General features: G+C 43.5%; 1 protein-coding gene across 5 annotated transcripts; it reads left to right on the forward strand.

Annotated features, from left to right (window-relative positions):
- Window positions 1-31: 31 nt before the first annotated feature.
- Window positions 32-14,174, forward strand: ccar1 (cell division cycle and apoptosis regulator 1). Of its 5 annotated transcripts, none has more exons than XM_077495033.1 (26): window positions 32-55; window positions 1,238-1,382; window positions 2,351-2,529; window positions 2,612-2,731; window positions 3,214-3,246; window positions 3,354-3,544; window positions 3,686-3,812; window positions 4,022-4,147; window positions 4,836-5,025; window positions 5,122-5,266; window positions 5,549-5,704; window positions 5,793-6,018; window positions 6,548-6,661; window positions 6,859-7,025; window positions 7,654-7,864; window positions 8,972-9,055; window positions 10,146-10,334; window positions 10,412-10,603; window positions 10,917-11,156; window positions 11,246-11,378; window positions 11,578-11,660; window positions 11,815-11,958; window positions 12,037-12,157; window positions 12,232-12,414; window positions 12,882-13,087; window positions 13,491-14,174. In XM_077495033.1, the coding sequence occupies exons 2-26, from the start codon at window positions 1,265-1,267 to the stop codon at window positions 13,557-13,559; spliced, it is 3,747 nt and encodes a 1,248-aa protein (XP_077351159.1). In that variant the 5' UTR covers window positions 32-55; window positions 1,238-1,264; the 3' UTR covers window positions 13,560-14,174. The 5 variants fall into 5 exon arrangements, with proteins under 5 accessions (XP_077351159.1, XP_077351157.1, XP_077351160.1 ...); XM_077495031.1 differs by lacking the exon at window positions 32-55 and adding an exon at window positions 186-244; XM_077495034.1 differs by lacking the exon at window positions 32-55 and adding an exon at window positions 186-244 and having other exon boundaries at window positions 11,818-11,958.
- The last annotated feature ends 2,956 nt before the right edge of the window (window positions 14,175-17,130 follow it).

Genomic DNA, 17,130 nt, shown 5'->3' on the forward strand with positions numbered 1-17,130 from the left:
GACTCCACGCAAACCAGGCTGTCTGTCATATACTGCCTCCAGGTGGCCAAGACAGGTAGCTGCAGAACGTCCATTCAATTGCTGCAAAATGTGCTAAAAACTATTTTAAGTGTATTTAGTTGTGTAATTATTGTATGTTTTAATAAAGTTAAATATAGTGATATTTATCTAATTTTAAGAATTTTCACTGCGCGCATGCGTAGTCTCGTATCCATTCTCCGACGGTCGGGTGCAGTGGACAGCGGTAAGTCAAGCTGCGATGATTCTCGTTAAAAACACAAACTCATTATTTGCTCTCGTTACTCATAGCTAGATGTCGAAGTGACTTATTTTTCCATTAGACTTCTTACTATAGTTACGTTGCGTGTGCTTTACATTAGTGACAAGTTACGAGTCAGCTGCTAGTGTCAGCAAATCGTGAACAGAGGCCTCCATAACAAATCCTGCACGAGGCTACTCTGGTCACGAAGCTAATGCTAATGCTAATTGCGTCCTCGTGGTCCGTGTGGCGTTTGTTTAAATAACAGTGGTTCTGAACTTCAAGCATAATTGGAACAAGACAAACCTCGGTCATGCAACCGCGGTGATTTAAACTCACGAATGCGTTTCTGTATTGGCAACCTTTAATTGATATATTGTGCGTTAGCAGACTGCCATTTAAAAGTGGCTAAGTGTAGCCCGATAGCTTTCGGGATTTGCCTTGTCAGCAGTTGCTATATAAACACAGGTTTATTAATAGCAAGTGTAATATTCCAAAATGATAACCCGTCAGCAAATTATATGAAAGTAACGTTTATTCCCCACATATTAGTCGTTTAGCGGGATGAACGAATGTTATAGTAAAGCGTTTCGAACCCTGTGTTAAGTGATTCGCGTTCAGCTCTTTTTACGTATTTTGTTAAATTAAAGGTGGGAATATGTCGCAAGCGCATTGTGAAGTTGCCCTTGACCCGTGTACACAGGTTAGTTCTAGTTGTTTGCTTTCTGCCTGTTAGTGTGCAGCTCACTATTACTGCAAGCACTGTGTGCTGTGTTTGACTGCCTCTAAAAAAATAAACAAAACAGTGAGCAGTTATAATACTTAGTTGCTTTTAATTGTCAAGTAGTCCAGTGAGTACTTTATTTATTCATAGCATGTTGTGATTTTTTTTAAAATTTATTTTTATTTATTTAATATATTTTATATTTATTTATATATTACTTATTTATTGATCTTTTATTGTTTTTTATTTTAAAGGTGTAAGCACGTTCACCCAAGTGAGTCATGGCCCAGTTTGGGGGACAGAAAAATCCGCCCTGGGCGTCTCAGTTTGCCGCCACCGCCGTGTCCCAGCCAGGACACACGGCCCACACGGCCCAGTCTCTTGACATCAACTTGCACTGTGAGTATAATAAACCAGAGTTTCTTGCCGCTCCTATGTTTGAAGTTACGCTGGTACCTCAGCTGGTACGCCACACACGGGAAGCGACAAGCAGTTGGGACGGCGGCAGCGACTGACGTCACCCTCTAGCGCGGCTTGTTGACAACAGATTTGATTGGCTATTAAATTGGAGAGAATCATTGTAAACGGACATTCCACCACATAGTTCGAGGATGAAGATTGACAATATATTACTGGAATTAACTGAACTATTGTTGCTAAGTGTCCTGTTCACGTCATGGAAATCGTTGCGTGAAGTATCATATAAAACTGGATGGTCGGACACTGCTAAAATTAGATCCTCCTATTTTGCCGCGTATCGCACTGTCTAGCATGCCCTGTGTTCATTGGCTCATCAATGAAACCTTCGCTGATTGGTTGAAGCCTCAGCGACGCAACAAAAGTTGAACTTTACAACTTTCTAGTATAGCGTCGCGGACCTACGTAGACGTGTACGCGCACGATTTTTCACATGCACGAATGTCGCGTGTCGCTGAGGGGGAGGGGGGAAGGCGATTTTCGCCTTGTCGCCTTGCATTCATAGGAAATGAATGGAGAGCCAGCGACGTCGCTTCCCGTGTGGTGAGCCCCTTAGGAGGGAAACCCAGACTTCCCTCTCCCCAGCCACTTCAACCAGCTCCACCGGCAGGATCCCAAGGCCTTCCCAGGCCAGCCGAGAGACATAGTCTCTCCAGCGTGTCCTGGGTCGTCCCCGGGGCCTCCCACCGGTGGAACAAGCCCGGAACACCTTTTCTTAATATGTCTGAGACATTGTTTTAGAGAAATACTCCAAGGATCAAGAATTATAGGACATTTTACACCGCCTATTTGTATATAGTCTAAACTATTAACTTGAAAATCGTAATAATTTTCTTTTCTAGGGATATGTAGCGATCCCCGCCAAGATTTCTTTTGTTTCCATCCCACAGCTCTCGGCGTGCAGCAGCCTTCCCTCCTGGGTGCCTCCCCCGCCGTCTATTCCCAGCAGTCGGCCTTGGCAGCCGCCTCTCTCAGCAACCAATCCGCTGCCAACTATCAGCTGTCCCAGCAGACGGCCGCCCTGCAACAGCAGGCTGCAGCGGCGGCCGCTGCCGCCGCACTGCAGCAGGTTGGTCACAGCACAGGAAGCTGGTAGCAGATTGTATCAAAACAGCACACTTGCGTCTTATCAGCTGCTCACGTGTCTTTAGTCGCAGATCAATTCGGCCCTCCAGCAGTATCAGCAGCAGCAGCAGCAACAGCAGCAGCAGCAGCAGCAGCCTCCCCCGCAGCAAACACCGCAACAGCCGTTGTATGGCGTGCCTCATCAGGTGAAACATGCTCCTTGTGTCACACTCAGCACACTGAAGGGACAATCTAACAAATACAATTGGTGCACTCCCTATAGTGAGGTTGCCATTTTGTAGTGCTGTTAGAATGTGTAGTGATTATGTTCCACAATGCATGTTGAAAAGTAGTTCAGAACTAATGCTCACTAGAAAACGAAATATATTCCATGATGCATTGCAGCAAGACGCAAAAAGCAACGCACCACCACACGGATGGACATAATGTTTTGTCTGTATTGATTTTGTAAAATGCACTCAACAGCAATATAATATTGTGGGACGTCAACCATTTTTACATTAATCCATCACATTGTAATTATGCAATCCCTTTAATTTTTTTTTGAAATATTAAAACATGTCAGCTATGGACCCCCATAATTGATTGACACTCATGCCCGAGTAATGTTCAATGTTTACGCCATTTTTATGTATATATATATATTTTTTTATGGTTCTTGTTCCAGCTTCCACAGCCTCAACCGGCACTGCTATCACAGGTAACATGCACTAATCTGCAATGGAATGAGAATCCTCTAATAGTTTAATGTCGTATAATATTTGGTTGGGCCTTGAATGACAAAAAACATGTAAATGCTTCCCTTAGCCGCCAGTGGCTTTGCCCACGAGCCTGAGCCTGTCCAATCCCCAGCAGACGGCCCAGATCACCGTGTCGTACCCGACACCGCGCTCCAGCCACCAGCAGCAGCCGCAGAAGCAGCGCGTCTTCACTGGCGTTGTCAACAAGCTGCACGACACATTCGGCTTCGTGGACGAAGATGTCTTCTTTCAGCTCAGGTTAAAGAGAACCCATGGAGCTATATGAGAGGCGATGTCTTGTTGCTTCAAGCTGTTTGTCATAAATGACCTTTCAAAGTGCAGAGGAGCCTGTAATATCGGTTTTATGAACCGAATGTGTTTTGTCTTGTCCTCTTCCAGCGCTGTAAAAGGGAAGACGCCACAAGTAGGCGACAGAGTGCTGGTGGAGGCCGTGTACAACGCCAACCTGCCCTTCAAGTGGAACGCCCAGCGCATCCAGACCTTACCTCAGCTAGCAAACCAGTCGGTGAGAGCATTTGCAGTATGTACATGCAGATGATTGTTAGACATGTATGAAGACGCCTCCCTACCAGTCTCGGGTTGTAACGATTTTCACTGAATGACATTTGAACTCTGTACGTCTTAACATGTTTTTAGGCTTCTTCTCCCCAGATTCCCCCCCTCCCATCCTGTTTCTGCTGCCGATTGACTGTTGTGTTCTCAATCCTTCCCCAGCATCAGCATCAGCAGCAGCCTCAGCCTTTACCTCAAGCTTCTCCACAGCTGGGCAGCCTTTACAGTGAGCCAGGGATTCAGCTGCGCTACTCTGACATTCACCCCGCAGCGGACGGCAGACAAAATGTAACCACATAGACCTTCAATCACACACTTGCTGTCGTCCTTGAGACGCTTTTCTTCTGCTCGCTTGATTATTTGCTTCCAATTTTAACTTCAACCAGAATCACAGCTTCTCTTCTCAACAGTATTTGCTTTGGCAGTTTAACCCCAAAATTTCTTTATAGCTCCTTATCATGGACTCTTGACTTTGATTTATGTTTTTGCTAGGTGCTGTCTTTAGCTAGATACGATACAATGTATGTGTATTTGAATAACTTAAATTTTCTTTCAGATGATCTGTCTCATATTATCAAAGTAGAAATGATTGCACCTAAGACATAATCAGTGCCTTTTTAGCACCAGGAGAGTGTGCAGATCCTTACTTTTATAGTTAAAATAATCAGCAATTGGGATTCTTTGGTTTCAGGTTCTCTGATTTCAACACTATTTTCTTTAAAATTCTAAATACATACTAATTTAAGTTTCTGCATTTCCTAATATAAAGCTATAAAAGAGACAGATGATGGAAAATCATAAGCCTCATTGATATTGCAAAACATTCCTCTAATTTTATCATCATACAGATTAAGTGTGGAAGTTTTAAGTGTTGAATTCAAACCTCTCAAGATGGAAAGTCTGCTTTCTGTCACACAAACAATTAGATTCTATCAAATGACATTCATTCATCTCATTTTCCCCCCCCTTCTTCCAGAGTCATCCTCCGCCTCCCAACATGATGAAAGCTCCCCCCATCCTCCAGTCGCTACCGCCTCCCACCACGTTCAGTGTTCCGCCCCCGGCCCCTCCTCCCTCCTTACTGCAGGCCCAGCTGTCTGCCGCCTCGCTAGGCCCCCTCCTCCAGAACCCGCCTCAGCCTCTGCTGCCACAACCACCTCCCAAAGGTAAAACACAGTCCACCAGTGTAGGCTCACGTCTGAATAAAACAGAATCAAATTTGCGCGTTAAGCTGCCGAAACCAGTATGACAATGTTCTCTAGATGTTTTTTCAGGGGGTCTTCTTCAGCCCCCGGTGAGACTCATGCCACAGCCGCAGCCTGTGAGGCGGATTGAGCCTCCTCCACGCTTCCCTCCTCGCAACGATCGTCCCCCTGAGCTCATCCTCCGCAGCAAAGAGGATCGCAGGTGATTGCGGTTAATCAAACTTTATGGACCTTCTCACTATGATGTCACACATACTTCCTGGTGGCAGCAGACACCTTTTCAGTAGAAAACGAACCCTTCATGTCATTATAGGCAGACCATTTGAGCATTAATTTTTTTATTTTTTTTTATAAATACCCTTCACTTGCATTCTTCCACTGAAAGTACCTTATCACGTGTTGTTTGCAACATTATGAAAGAAGTAAGAACTATCAGTTTGCTTATGTAACTTTTTTTAAGCGTCTCCCTCTCTCCCTTCTTTAGCCGAGACAGAGAACGTGAGCGCAGGCGGTCGAGAGAGCGCTCACCCGTGCGCAAACGCTCCCGAGAGCGTTCCCCGAGGCGAGAGCGCTCACCGCGGCGTCCTCGCAGGGTGGTCCCTCGCTACACAGTGCAGTTTTCAAAGTTCAGTTTGGACACGTGAGTGGAACGCTGATGCACTGGATCAAGGCAGGGCGTTTAGCGGTAGCGTGGAAGATGTAACGTGCCCTTTTTTTTTTCTCCCTAGTTCAAGCTGTGACATGATGGAGCTGAGGCGGCGCTATCAGAGCCTGTATATTCCCAGCGACTTTTTTGGTGCAGCCTTCACCTGGGTGGATGGCTTCCCCCTGACGCGACCCTTTCAGTTCAGCAACGCGTGCAACTTCCACATAATGCACAAGGAGGTGGATCCGTTTGTTAAAAATACAGCTGTGCTCGATCCGCCTGATGCCAACCACACTTACAGCGCTAAGGTAGGCTTAATCACTGATTCACAAACATCCTCACTTGACATTTTAGGCAGTGGGATTAGTATAAAATGTTTTACTTATGGGTGCATATTGTGCAATCATTTATTTCAGTGAATATTAAAAATTACATGAAATTAAAGGGAAACAAAAGCGAGGGAAAATGTCTTTTAGAAGCTCGACTCCTACCAAATTTCTACATATTTTTTTTGTTTCTGTAGTGACATTTCTTGATGGTTAATATTTTAGTTTTCCTTAGCCCTAATTAAAAATATAATAATAATTTAAATGTCACTGGAGAATCTCATATTTTTCCATTAACTAGTGTTTGCTTCTAAGGTGTTACAAAACTTCTAAAATGTATTTAAAAAAAAAATATTTTTGCTGTGATTGTAATAGATAGCTAGATGAGCTATGAGCTTTCCCAAACATGTGGTCCTCACAGTTTTAGGTCTGCAGGGCTTGTAAAGAAAAAGCATAAACAAAGGAGCCACAAGCAAAGTACATATCTGTGTGTGTTTGTTCTCTCCGCTAGGTGATGCTGCTCTCTAACCCTAGCTTAGAGGAGTTGTATCACAAGTCATGTGCCCTTGCAGAAGATTCCCAGGAAGTCAGAGACTCCTTCCAACATCCCGCAAGGCTCATCAAGGTACCCGTAAAAGAAAGGAGAATGTCCAACTTTTGGGATCATTTTACAGATAAAGAATGCATTGTGTCTATTGCAAAATTTACCACATCTGCACCGCCGATTAGGAGAAAGGATCACATCACCTGTTATCACCCGTCTCTGTCTAACCTTCACTCTTTGGCTCTCCTCTTTACCCTGTCTACTTTTCACGTCTTCAGTTTTTAGTGGGAATGAGAGGCAAAGACGAGGCCATGGCCATCGGTGGCCACTGGTCTCCGTCTCTGGATGGAGCCGAGCCAGAGAAGGATCCCTCAGTCCTCATAAAGACAGCTATACGCTGTTGCAAGGCACTCACAGGCATAGATCTTAGTCTGTGCACTCAGTGGTAAGAACTCTCCTTCTCATTTGTCATTTTGTTTGTAAGTGAAAGCGAAACTCACAAATGATGTGAATATGCTTTGTGGTGTTAATTTATTATCACTTATTTGTTATCATTTATTGTATTGCCCTTTGTGTGTTGTCGTCTTGGCTCTTTCTTTCTGTCACACTCTCTAAATTGATGCACACTTCATCGTGGTGACAAACCAAAGCAGTAGCATGGACCAGACGACACCGCCGTCACTTTTGTTTTATTCTTGTGTTCCTCTATTCTGTGTTTAAATATCTATTGAACTGGCTTTCATATTCTTTTCTTGTTTGCACATTTAAGTGTATCCCAGGTAAAAGGCAGAGCTCGATAATGTGGGTGGGGCTATATAGGCTGTGATTTCATGTCATATTTGTCAACTGGCTCCCATCACTATGACAACCGTTGGAAAGCAGCAGACCAGGCCCTTCTGTGTGAGAGAGGCGGGGGTCACTGTAATGACATATAAGGTCCTCTGGTGACTCCGAGGGGGAGGGGGAGTGAAGGCATGAGTAGCTAAAGAAGGTTTGCCCTAGCCAGGCTTGCCTGTTGTGCTTTGCCATGACCAGAATGTTTCTTTCCAATGCACCCTCTTCCTTTGCGACAGGTATCGTTTTGCAGAGATTCGCTATCACCGGCCGGAGGAGACACACAAGGGGCGGACAGTCCCCGCTCATGTGGAGACAGTGGTTTTGTTTCTTCCGGATGTTTGGCATTGTCTTCCTACCCGCTCAGAGTGGGAGGCGCTGTCGCGGCGACTGCGGGAGCAGCTGGCTGAGAAGCTGTCGGCCGAGCGAAAGGAGGCGGATGGAGAACAGGCACTGAACCGCTAATCCCTCTCTTCTCATTTCCGCTTCTCACAGGAAGGCACAGGAATTACAAAAATAAGACACACACACGCACACCTCACGCAACACGCAAAACACATGGACACGGAGTTTACTACTCCAGCCAACCTCATCTAGATGTCCTCTCCTCCACCTATCCCCTTCCTCTTCTCCTCCATCCCACCATCAGCACTCTGCACCTTCCCCCACATCCAGCAGACACACACAGTGGAAGCAGTGAGACTAGCTTGTGTTTGTGTACGCTCCCCTTTGCAACTGGTAAAACAGCCTCCAGCTTGTCTAATTTGCTGCTAATCTGGGTCAAATCGTTTTCATTTGTTTCTGCTCTTTGCTGATAATTCCAACAATCTCTAAATTTCAACCAGTGCTCAGTTGTTGTTTTTTTAATTTTCCTCCCCAACGCTGGCATGCACAACTGGATTACTGCTGGAATCTGTGGAGTCAGTTGCATGCTGATAATGTGTTTGTTGTAGAAATGTCTTATTTTCATATGATTTCTCACACCAATTTGATTGGGAAACGAGAACCTGCCCCCCCACCCAAAGTTGAGTGTTCCTTGTCTGTTGTTCGTGTTGGCTTCTATATTTTTTTCATTCGGACTACATGTAGATTTTGACGCTTCCAGTGCAGTTGAATGAACGTCTCATGTAGTTCCTTAAATCCCCCATAATTGGCAAAGCCAGTAGTTGTTAGGGCCAACCCCACGCTCACTCCGTTTGGAGACCAGATCTCCTGATGGTGCAGATTCACTTGAATGATTTATTTACTTTTTTTTTTTACTTTTTTTTGTTTTGTTTTGTTTTTTGTTTTGTTTTGTTTTCCACAGATTGATTGATTGGCAGCTGGTTGTTAAAGAGCTAGAGAGCTTCCCTGTGTACCCCTCAGTAGCAGTGGACTTAAAGCACAGTCAAGCTCACTAGAATGAGTTTTTGTTTTTTTTGTTTTTTTGAGAAGACATTTGTGATTTTGCACGGATGAACTTGAAATCTTCCAAGGATCACAAGCGACGTGCTGACTTTGTCCTGTCCCCCTTCTTCCTCCCTCGCTCTCTCTCTGACTCTTTGACTTTCTCTCAAGGAGGAAGAGGAGAAGGATGGTGATGAATCCAAGGACGTCTGCACCCCAACTCACTGGACCAAACTTGATCCGAAATCAATGAAGGTAATGTAAACGTGCACTTGGCGGTATTCATTTTTTCTACAGTGTTATAAAAGTAATAATGTTACAGTAATGCATGGCATTTTTGTTGCAATAGATAGCTACAGTATAAATTGTAGCTGTTATAATCTCAGTAACGTAACTTAGAATCTATTTTAAACTTAAGATGACAAGATATCTTTTCCCTTGGCAAAAAGTTTACCACTAAGTTTTTAAAATAGAGGGTACCAGTGGATGCTTGAAGTCAATGCACTGAATCCATGACTCTAAAAACAAGGCCTTAATTGGCATTTAAATGTTGAAACAATTTATAAGTAGTTTCTTTAGATTGTAAATAGTCTCAAATTATCGGCAAAATCCACCCGTTTTTATCCATCTCCAGGGATGGACATTTTGCCACTTGCTGTTGACTGAAAATTACATCACAGTGCCTTAGGGCTCACCTGTTTTCTGAAGCTGAACCGTGATTGGTTGTAACCTGAGCAGTGATGTCATTTTCAGTAGACTTGTTTAGATGTAGATTACTGTGGGCCCATACAACATACTATTGTAATGAACATTTTGGGTTGACTTATTCTTTTATTAGTATTTTTTTTTTGATTGTCTTTTGCTTCACTCACAAAATGAAGCTTAATTTGACCTATAAAATTTTTAATTGATGTATTTATTGCTAAAAGCATTTACTGTCTGTAAGTATGACATTTTGAAGTTACAAATTAAACACAATGAACTACTTACTTGGCACAGATGCATAAAAATGTCATAAAGCGCACGAAGGCCGTACTACAGAGACGATGGAGCAGCAGCGGATAGTTCAGGATTTAAAAACTTGGGTTAGTTTTTAGTTGCAAGCTACACTCTGTGTCAGACCTCCAGCTGGACCATGGTCTGACTCAATTTGAGCCTTGCTACATTGAAGCCCAGTCTCACCTCATGCAGCATCCTTGTTTTTGTGACTGCTGTGACAGGTGGACTGGTACATTGCTTCTCCTTATAACTTGGTCATGACGGCGGTATAGCTTAAGCTAGTTTGCAACATCAATTTAGTTGCCACTGTGCAACTAAAGACGTTCACCCACCGCTGCCCCGGCAGGTTAATGACCTGCGCAAGGAGCTCGACTGTCGCGCTCTGAGCTCCAAGGGCTTAAAGTCGCAGCTGATCGCCCGACTCACCAAGCAGCTGAAGGTGGAGGAGCAGCTGGAAGAGTCCAAGGAACCTGAAAAGCCCGAAATCAAACCACCCGAGGAAGAAGAGCCGTGCCGCACCGAGGAGGACAAAGAGGTACGCGAGGCGTTGCACCGCAATTCGTGATGATACATTTTGAGATGATGAAAGGCTGTATTTCTCTTCTCTGCCAGGAGGAGGACAGGAAGAGGCAAGAGGAGGTAGAGCGTCAACGCAGGGAAAGGCGCTACATCCTGCCGGATGAGCCCACCATCCTCGTTCACCCCAACTGGGCCGCCAAGAACGGCAAGTTTGACTGCAGTGTGATGTCTCTCAGTGTGCTGTTGGACTACAGGCTGGAGGACAATAAGGAGACCTCTTTTGAGGTGAGAATTGCTAGCAATGGACTTAGTTTTGCCTAGTCTGTTTGTCATGTATAATATAAAAATAGTGCTTTGGCGCCATCTTTTTGTGCCAATGGACTGTTATCTTGTCTAAAAGGGGGGGAAAGTGCTTTGCTGCCATGTTGTGATATGTGTAGGCAAATCCAAACCTTTTTGGGTGGGCGTCAATGTCAATTACGTTTGGCTGTTCACGACAGGGCTTGGGTCCCCTCCTATGCAATTAGTCGGAGATTGCCGGTACTCATAGAGACACCATCTTTGTGTATGAATGAACATCATCAGTTTTGTCCCCCAGGTTTCCCTCTTCGCCGAGCTGTTCAACGAGATGCTGCAGAGAGATTTCGGTTACCGCATATACAAAGCCCTGGCTGCAATCCCCGCCAAAGATGAAAAGAAGGAAAAGGAGAAGAAGGTCAAAAAAGAGGCCGAGAAGAAGGAGTCAGAAAAGCGGGAATTAAAGAAGGAGAAAGACGAAGATGGTGATGAGCCAGCAGCGAAAAAATCAAAAGAGGACGACGAGGTCGAGAGGAGGAAGGTGAGTCATGCATAGCTGGCACTTTGATGAGGGCTTGAATTTTTTTTTTCTTATTTTCTGACACGCTTTTTATTTGCCTACATGAGCAGAGTGATGAGAAGGTTGTTAAGAAGGAAGAGTCACGTGATGAGGACGAGAACGAAGATGACGGCAGCACGGCCAACGCGGATGAGTACGACCCAATGGAGGCCGAAGATGCAGAAGATGATGACGACGATGATGGTAATGCTCTTTTTGTTCACTCAGTTATTTTGGATATCTAATTAACTGAAATTGTGGCCAATGATGAGAAATCATGCACCACTCTGAAGCTGTGATGGATTCCACTTCCACTTTCTCTGAGGCTTCTTATGTTGACATCATTTAAATTCTGACATAGCATTCAAAAGTTCACTCTTACATATTTAAATTTGTCTTTTAGACAAGGATGATGAAGATGACAGAGATCGAAGAGATCGCAAAGATGATCGCAAATCGCCAAAAGACAGAAATTTCAAGGACAAGGTAGGCTGCTTCATTTGCGCCTGCTTAAACCCTATTGAAGGAGATGGATGCAAAATGTTCAGAATTCAAAGCATGTACATTTTCCATCGTATGTCCCCTTTAAATAAAAATTGCAGTAGGAGTGAATGTAAAATATGGTGGCTTGTTTTACCAGCAGGACAAGAAGCAGATGGTCACGCACAACAAGGAGCTGCTGATGGCGTTTGTTTACTTTGACCAAAGTCACTGGGGCTACCTGCTAGAGAAAGACCTGGAGGAAATCTTGTACACGCTTGGGCTACACCTTTCACGTGCTCAGGTGAGCAAAAAATATTTCTCCGTTTGCCATTGCAAACACTAAAGTCTGTTATTCTAATGGCACTTTTGTCATTTTCAGATAAAGAAGCTGCTGAACAAGCCGGTGGTAAGAGAGTCGTGTTATTACCGCAAACTGACAGACAGGCCGAAGGATGAGCCGGATTCCTCCCCCACTGAAGCACAAATGGAAAATGTCTTAGGTGAGCTAACGAGTGATGCTTACTTCACAAGAGTTACAGTATATAATATAATGGAATATTAAACGTCCTCTCAGGCAACAGAGAACTACTTCCTGCTCCCAAATCGTGCGCTCTGTCAGAAAGCAGCGAGTCCAGCAATCTGATCGTGTACAACGGAGCCATGGTGGACATCGGCAGCCTGATGCAGAAGCTGGAGAAGAGCGAGAAGGCGCGAGAGGAGATCGAACATAAGCTCATGGTGCAGGACACCAAGATGGGTAAATGCTGTTTGAATTGTTTGTTTGTTTTTTTTAGTTACACGTTGCAAGCTACACTCTGTGTCAGACCTCCAGCTGGACTATGGTTTGCCTCAATTTGAGCCATTGCTACACTGAAGTCCAGTTCCACCTCATTTGGCATTCTTTGTTTGTGTGGCTGCCGTGATAGGTGGATTGGCACATTGCCTACCCGACTACATAGTTAAATCCTAATTGGTCTGCCTTTTGTTTTCTGTTCTCAGGATGTTATCTAAGCATATGTCAGCATGCCAGCTGTTGGAATTTCATCAATAGTCGTTCATAATTGAACCACTGTAATCCTTTTAATACTGCTTATAAACATTTAATTGGTTTAATTTCACACTTGGTGTGTGGCTATCACTGCAGAGTAAATGTAAATGAGCCATAAAAAAAAAAAAAAAAAAGGAAATTTTTCCACAATATGTCCTCTTCAATGCTCATTCCAGAGGAAGACGCCAAGGTGAAAGCACAACTGGAGCAAGACAACAGGTCCTTGTCAAAGGAGCTGGATGAGACGAAAAGCACCCTGAAGCAAACGGAAAAAACGCTAAAGGAGGCCGAGGAGCAAAAGACCATCTACCACGAACAGTTCACCAAGACCTGCAAGACTTTGACAGAAACGGTCAAAGGGCTGACGGCGGTGATGAGAAAGGTAGTAGGTAGTTTTGTATCAAGTACTTAAAAAGTTAGACCAATAGCATATCTTCACAAAAATAACTAGAAGTAGTAAGCATTTTACTTGCGTAAAAGTACTTTATCAAAGTAAATTTCTGCTATTCAATGTAATTTACGTACCAGAATATTTAGAATTGTTACTTTGCATTTACTCTGCAGTGATAGCCACACACCAAGTGTGAAATTAAACCAATTAAATGTTTATAAGCAGTATTAAAAGGATTACAGTGGTTCAATTATGAACGACTATTGTTATATTTATTGAAATGTTATATTTTCATTTCATTTAACGTCATTCGTGTATTTTGTGAAGAATAAGCCGTTAAGAAAATGGATGGATGGAATCTTATTTGTTGTTCTCCCCGTGGCCCTCCCCTCAGGAGCAAGATGGAAATGAGGAGGAAAGTGTGCCGCTTCAAATGAACGGCGCTGAAGAACAAACCTCCTAAATCAGCGGTGGGGGATCCTGCTGCCCGTGGGCCATATACGAGAGTGGCCTGCCATGCAATGCTAAAAACGAACAAAACCTCAGAGGGAACTCATAGGAAAAGCCCCAAAAACTTCAAACCCACAAATTTGTTTCATTATTGACATAAAAACTTGTTTTTATTGCATGGCCCATGGTGGGGAAGAAGTTTTTCTGCTGTCATAATAACTGACCTAAAACACTCATTGTCTTCACTTGTAAATATTCACAAAAGCTGTTTTGTTTTGGACCTTGTTTCAACTCCCTGTGTGGATTTAGTCGGGAATTAGTTCCTTTATTGACATGTGTACATATGTTATTTTTATTTTTGCAATGTTTTGTCAAGAGCTCACTTTCTAACGTTTTTGTTTTTTGTCATCTCTTGTGCCAGTTTGCGTGGTAGTTGTGCTATTAAGAGATTTAGTTTTTTTTCTAATAGGCAATGCCGATGCTATTTATGTGTTGAGAGAATTCCTAATGTACTATATTTAATTGACGGTAACTTTGGATTTCACAAGAGTCATGCTGACTTGTCTTGTAAATAAGACTCCATCTACTATCTACCATCTACGTGTTGAATAAACACACTTTTTTTGTTTTCCGGTGTTTTCTTGTATTGATTTGACCATTTGAGATGTTTTTGGTCCAACACTCTATGCACATACCTTGAACGTGTTTGCCTCTTTACCCATGCATGTAACAGAAAAAATATAAATATTTTTGGTTGTAATTATTTTTTTAAATGTATTGTTTGTTTAGCAAAGTAAAGTAATAGAGAATTTTGGTAAAATCTTCAATGGCTGCAATGTAACGCCACTTGTCATCAGCAGAGGGTGGTAGTCGCTTAAGTTGTGACATGAATGTGACCTCTTCTTTCTAACATACTTTATTTGAAGATCTGATGACAGGTTGGCTTCAACACGGGAGCAACATATTGGCTAAGAATGTGACCCGTGACTGAAAGACCTCGGGTTCAATGCCTCGCATGATGTGCCCATCGGAGAAGCATCAAAATCCTTGCCGGGTCCACTGCTGCAGTGAGCCACCAATTGTGAGTACCTCCCTCATTTTTTTTCCCCTCCTCTCACTTTGTCTATTATTAAGAGGTTACTACTTTTTGAATTTCCCATTGAAAATTTCTTTCAAAAGGTTTGTATGCACTTGAATTCATTGAGAAGTTTAAAATTTTTGAGATAATTGTTCCGTTCCTCAAGTTTTATTTTGAAAGCAACATAAATCCCTCTCACAGTGCTGTAGAATGGTGTGGAGGTCATGGCCTGCAAACTCGTGTTTTACCTCCCACCACCCAAAAAAAAAAAAAAAGGTCACAGGAAGCATCTCTGTGCAGTGCCTGCAGCTTGTCTGTGTCATTTCCTTGAGAACAATGAGGATCTGTCAGCCGGCACTTTGCTTATGTGACTGCTTTTGTCCCTCTCCTCAACGCCGAATAGTTGACAAACAAACCTCATTTGTCCCCCTCCTGAGGAACACACACAGAATTTTGCACTTGCGAGTTTATGCGTATGCATGCATGTGATGTGTGAAATTAAAAGCCGGTGCAGAGCAGGCCAGGTAAGCCCACTCCCCAGGCTCAAACAGAAGCCCTTTTGTGGTGGCCCCCTTATATCAAAGGGCTTGTGCTCTAGTGGTTTGACAATCAGCTCGTTTCAATGCGGGGTCACACTTTCCAGACGAGGTTAGTTGAAGAAGAAGGGGAAACAATGGTAGAACTGATCATGTGCTCCATGTATATGAGTCCTTGGGTCAGTTTTGATCAGTTGAGTTTCTTGTTCGATTTTTTATTTATTTTTTATTTTTTTGTCCAATCATAGTTCAGAATGAGTAACTGTGGCCGATGTAACTTAAACCGTACAGTAGTAATGGTACTGTGACTGTAACTATTCAGATTTCAAATTAGTCCTCAAAGGGCCAAAGAGCTGGCCCTCTGATGTCAGCATTTTTACATCCTCTGATTGGTTGATCAGAGCAAAATGTGTTACAGCCAACTTCTACTAGCAAACAAAACATTCCTGTAGAGAACTGTACGCATTATTAATACATTTAATTAATTATTAGTGTCTCATTTCAGTTCAACCTGAAGAACGAGGAGCCAAAGGCATGACACGTTGGGTTCATCCTCGAACCAGAGTGTCTTCTTTTTCTCCTTTATCTCCATTCTAATCACTCAGCACTTTGCCTAATCACTCCCTTGCATTATCGGCCCCCTCCCTCCGTCCCATGTGCATGTCAAAAGTTCAGTGTCGTACTTACCATGACAAAAGCTGTTCCCCGTCCCCTCACACACAGCCCGCTGTGTCGCCTTTTCAACTCTGTGTCAGGAATCGGCGTTTCGTAGGCCACACAATTGTCTCGGGTCATCCCGCCCACTATTTGGACGACATAGGAAACTAATCCCGGTCCATATGAAGTAGAACAGAACGAGATGGGTTGTGTGCAGCCTTTAAGGGGCTGAATGATAGGAAAGTTTTGTATTTTCTTAGGAATGCTGATATTGCCTCTCAAATGCAGTTTTCTCTTTCTTGGAGTCTCCTCTTTTGGCTTGTCATTTGGAATTTTACCCTTTCTGAAAAAGCTCTCTGAATATGTTTTTGTCAGTTTTGCTAGGGAACTTTTTTTAGTACGACATCATGTGGCCAAGACAAACTGTTTGTGTTCACAGGTAGACCTGTTACTACTTGTGATAGGTGTTCCGCAGGGTTCTGTACTTGGTCCAGCACTTTTTTTTTTTTTTTTTTAAACAAGAACCCCAGTGATGGCACACCCATCACTGTGAACTATACTTCCCGGTTAATTGGCCCTCTCTAAACTCACGCCTAAACTCACGCAGAAAATTTCACTGGTCCATGTTTGTCTATTAAAACTCATTGGTAAGACTATTTTTGGTCTAGCTTTACCCCCTGCTCACCATGCAAACCACCAACCGCCCTCTCAACTCCTGCAGTTTTTATTAAGTGCTTTGTTCCAAAGGTCTGCATGACTTTCAGTTGACCTTTTCCAATTTTCTGCCCTTGTCGTTCATCTTCATGTCATTGTCTTCATTTGTTTTTGTTTTTTGTGTTGTTTTACTCTTGCGGCCTTCAGCCACGTTGCAAATGAGGACCGGGTCTCAATTACCTTGCTTAGATTTTAAAATTAAACTTCTCCCAGGGAGTCCGCGACCTTGTGGTTGGGGACCGCCGCTGTTAAAGGGCAGCAAATATTTGTAATGCAACTGTTTTGCTTCCTACATTGGCAATCTGAGCTCTGCGCTGCCCTATATGGCAGAGAAAGGCATTTGGGCACAAAAATCACCACCACTTGGTGATGAATTGTAATACGTGCAACGACAACAAAAAAGTATCCCTTACATGTCCTCTGGGGTCCATTAATCTCCTTCTCATTCTTTGTTCACTGGGAGAGGTTTGCCAGATATGCCCCGGTCGCCACAATCAAACAAGTCAACCACCCTCTTCGGACCTGTTTGGTATTTTAGGTAATTGATACATAAGAGGTTCCTTTTGCGGGTCCCTCATGGCTGAGTGCGCCGAGAGAGA

This window comes from Festucalex cinctus, chromosome 14 (assembly GCF_051991245.1).
Source record: "Festucalex cinctus isolate MCC-2025b chromosome 14, RoL_Fcin_1.0, whole genome shotgun sequence".
In the NCBI taxonomy this organism is placed as follows: Eukaryota; Metazoa; Chordata; class Actinopteri; order Syngnathiformes; family Syngnathidae; genus Festucalex; species Festucalex cinctus.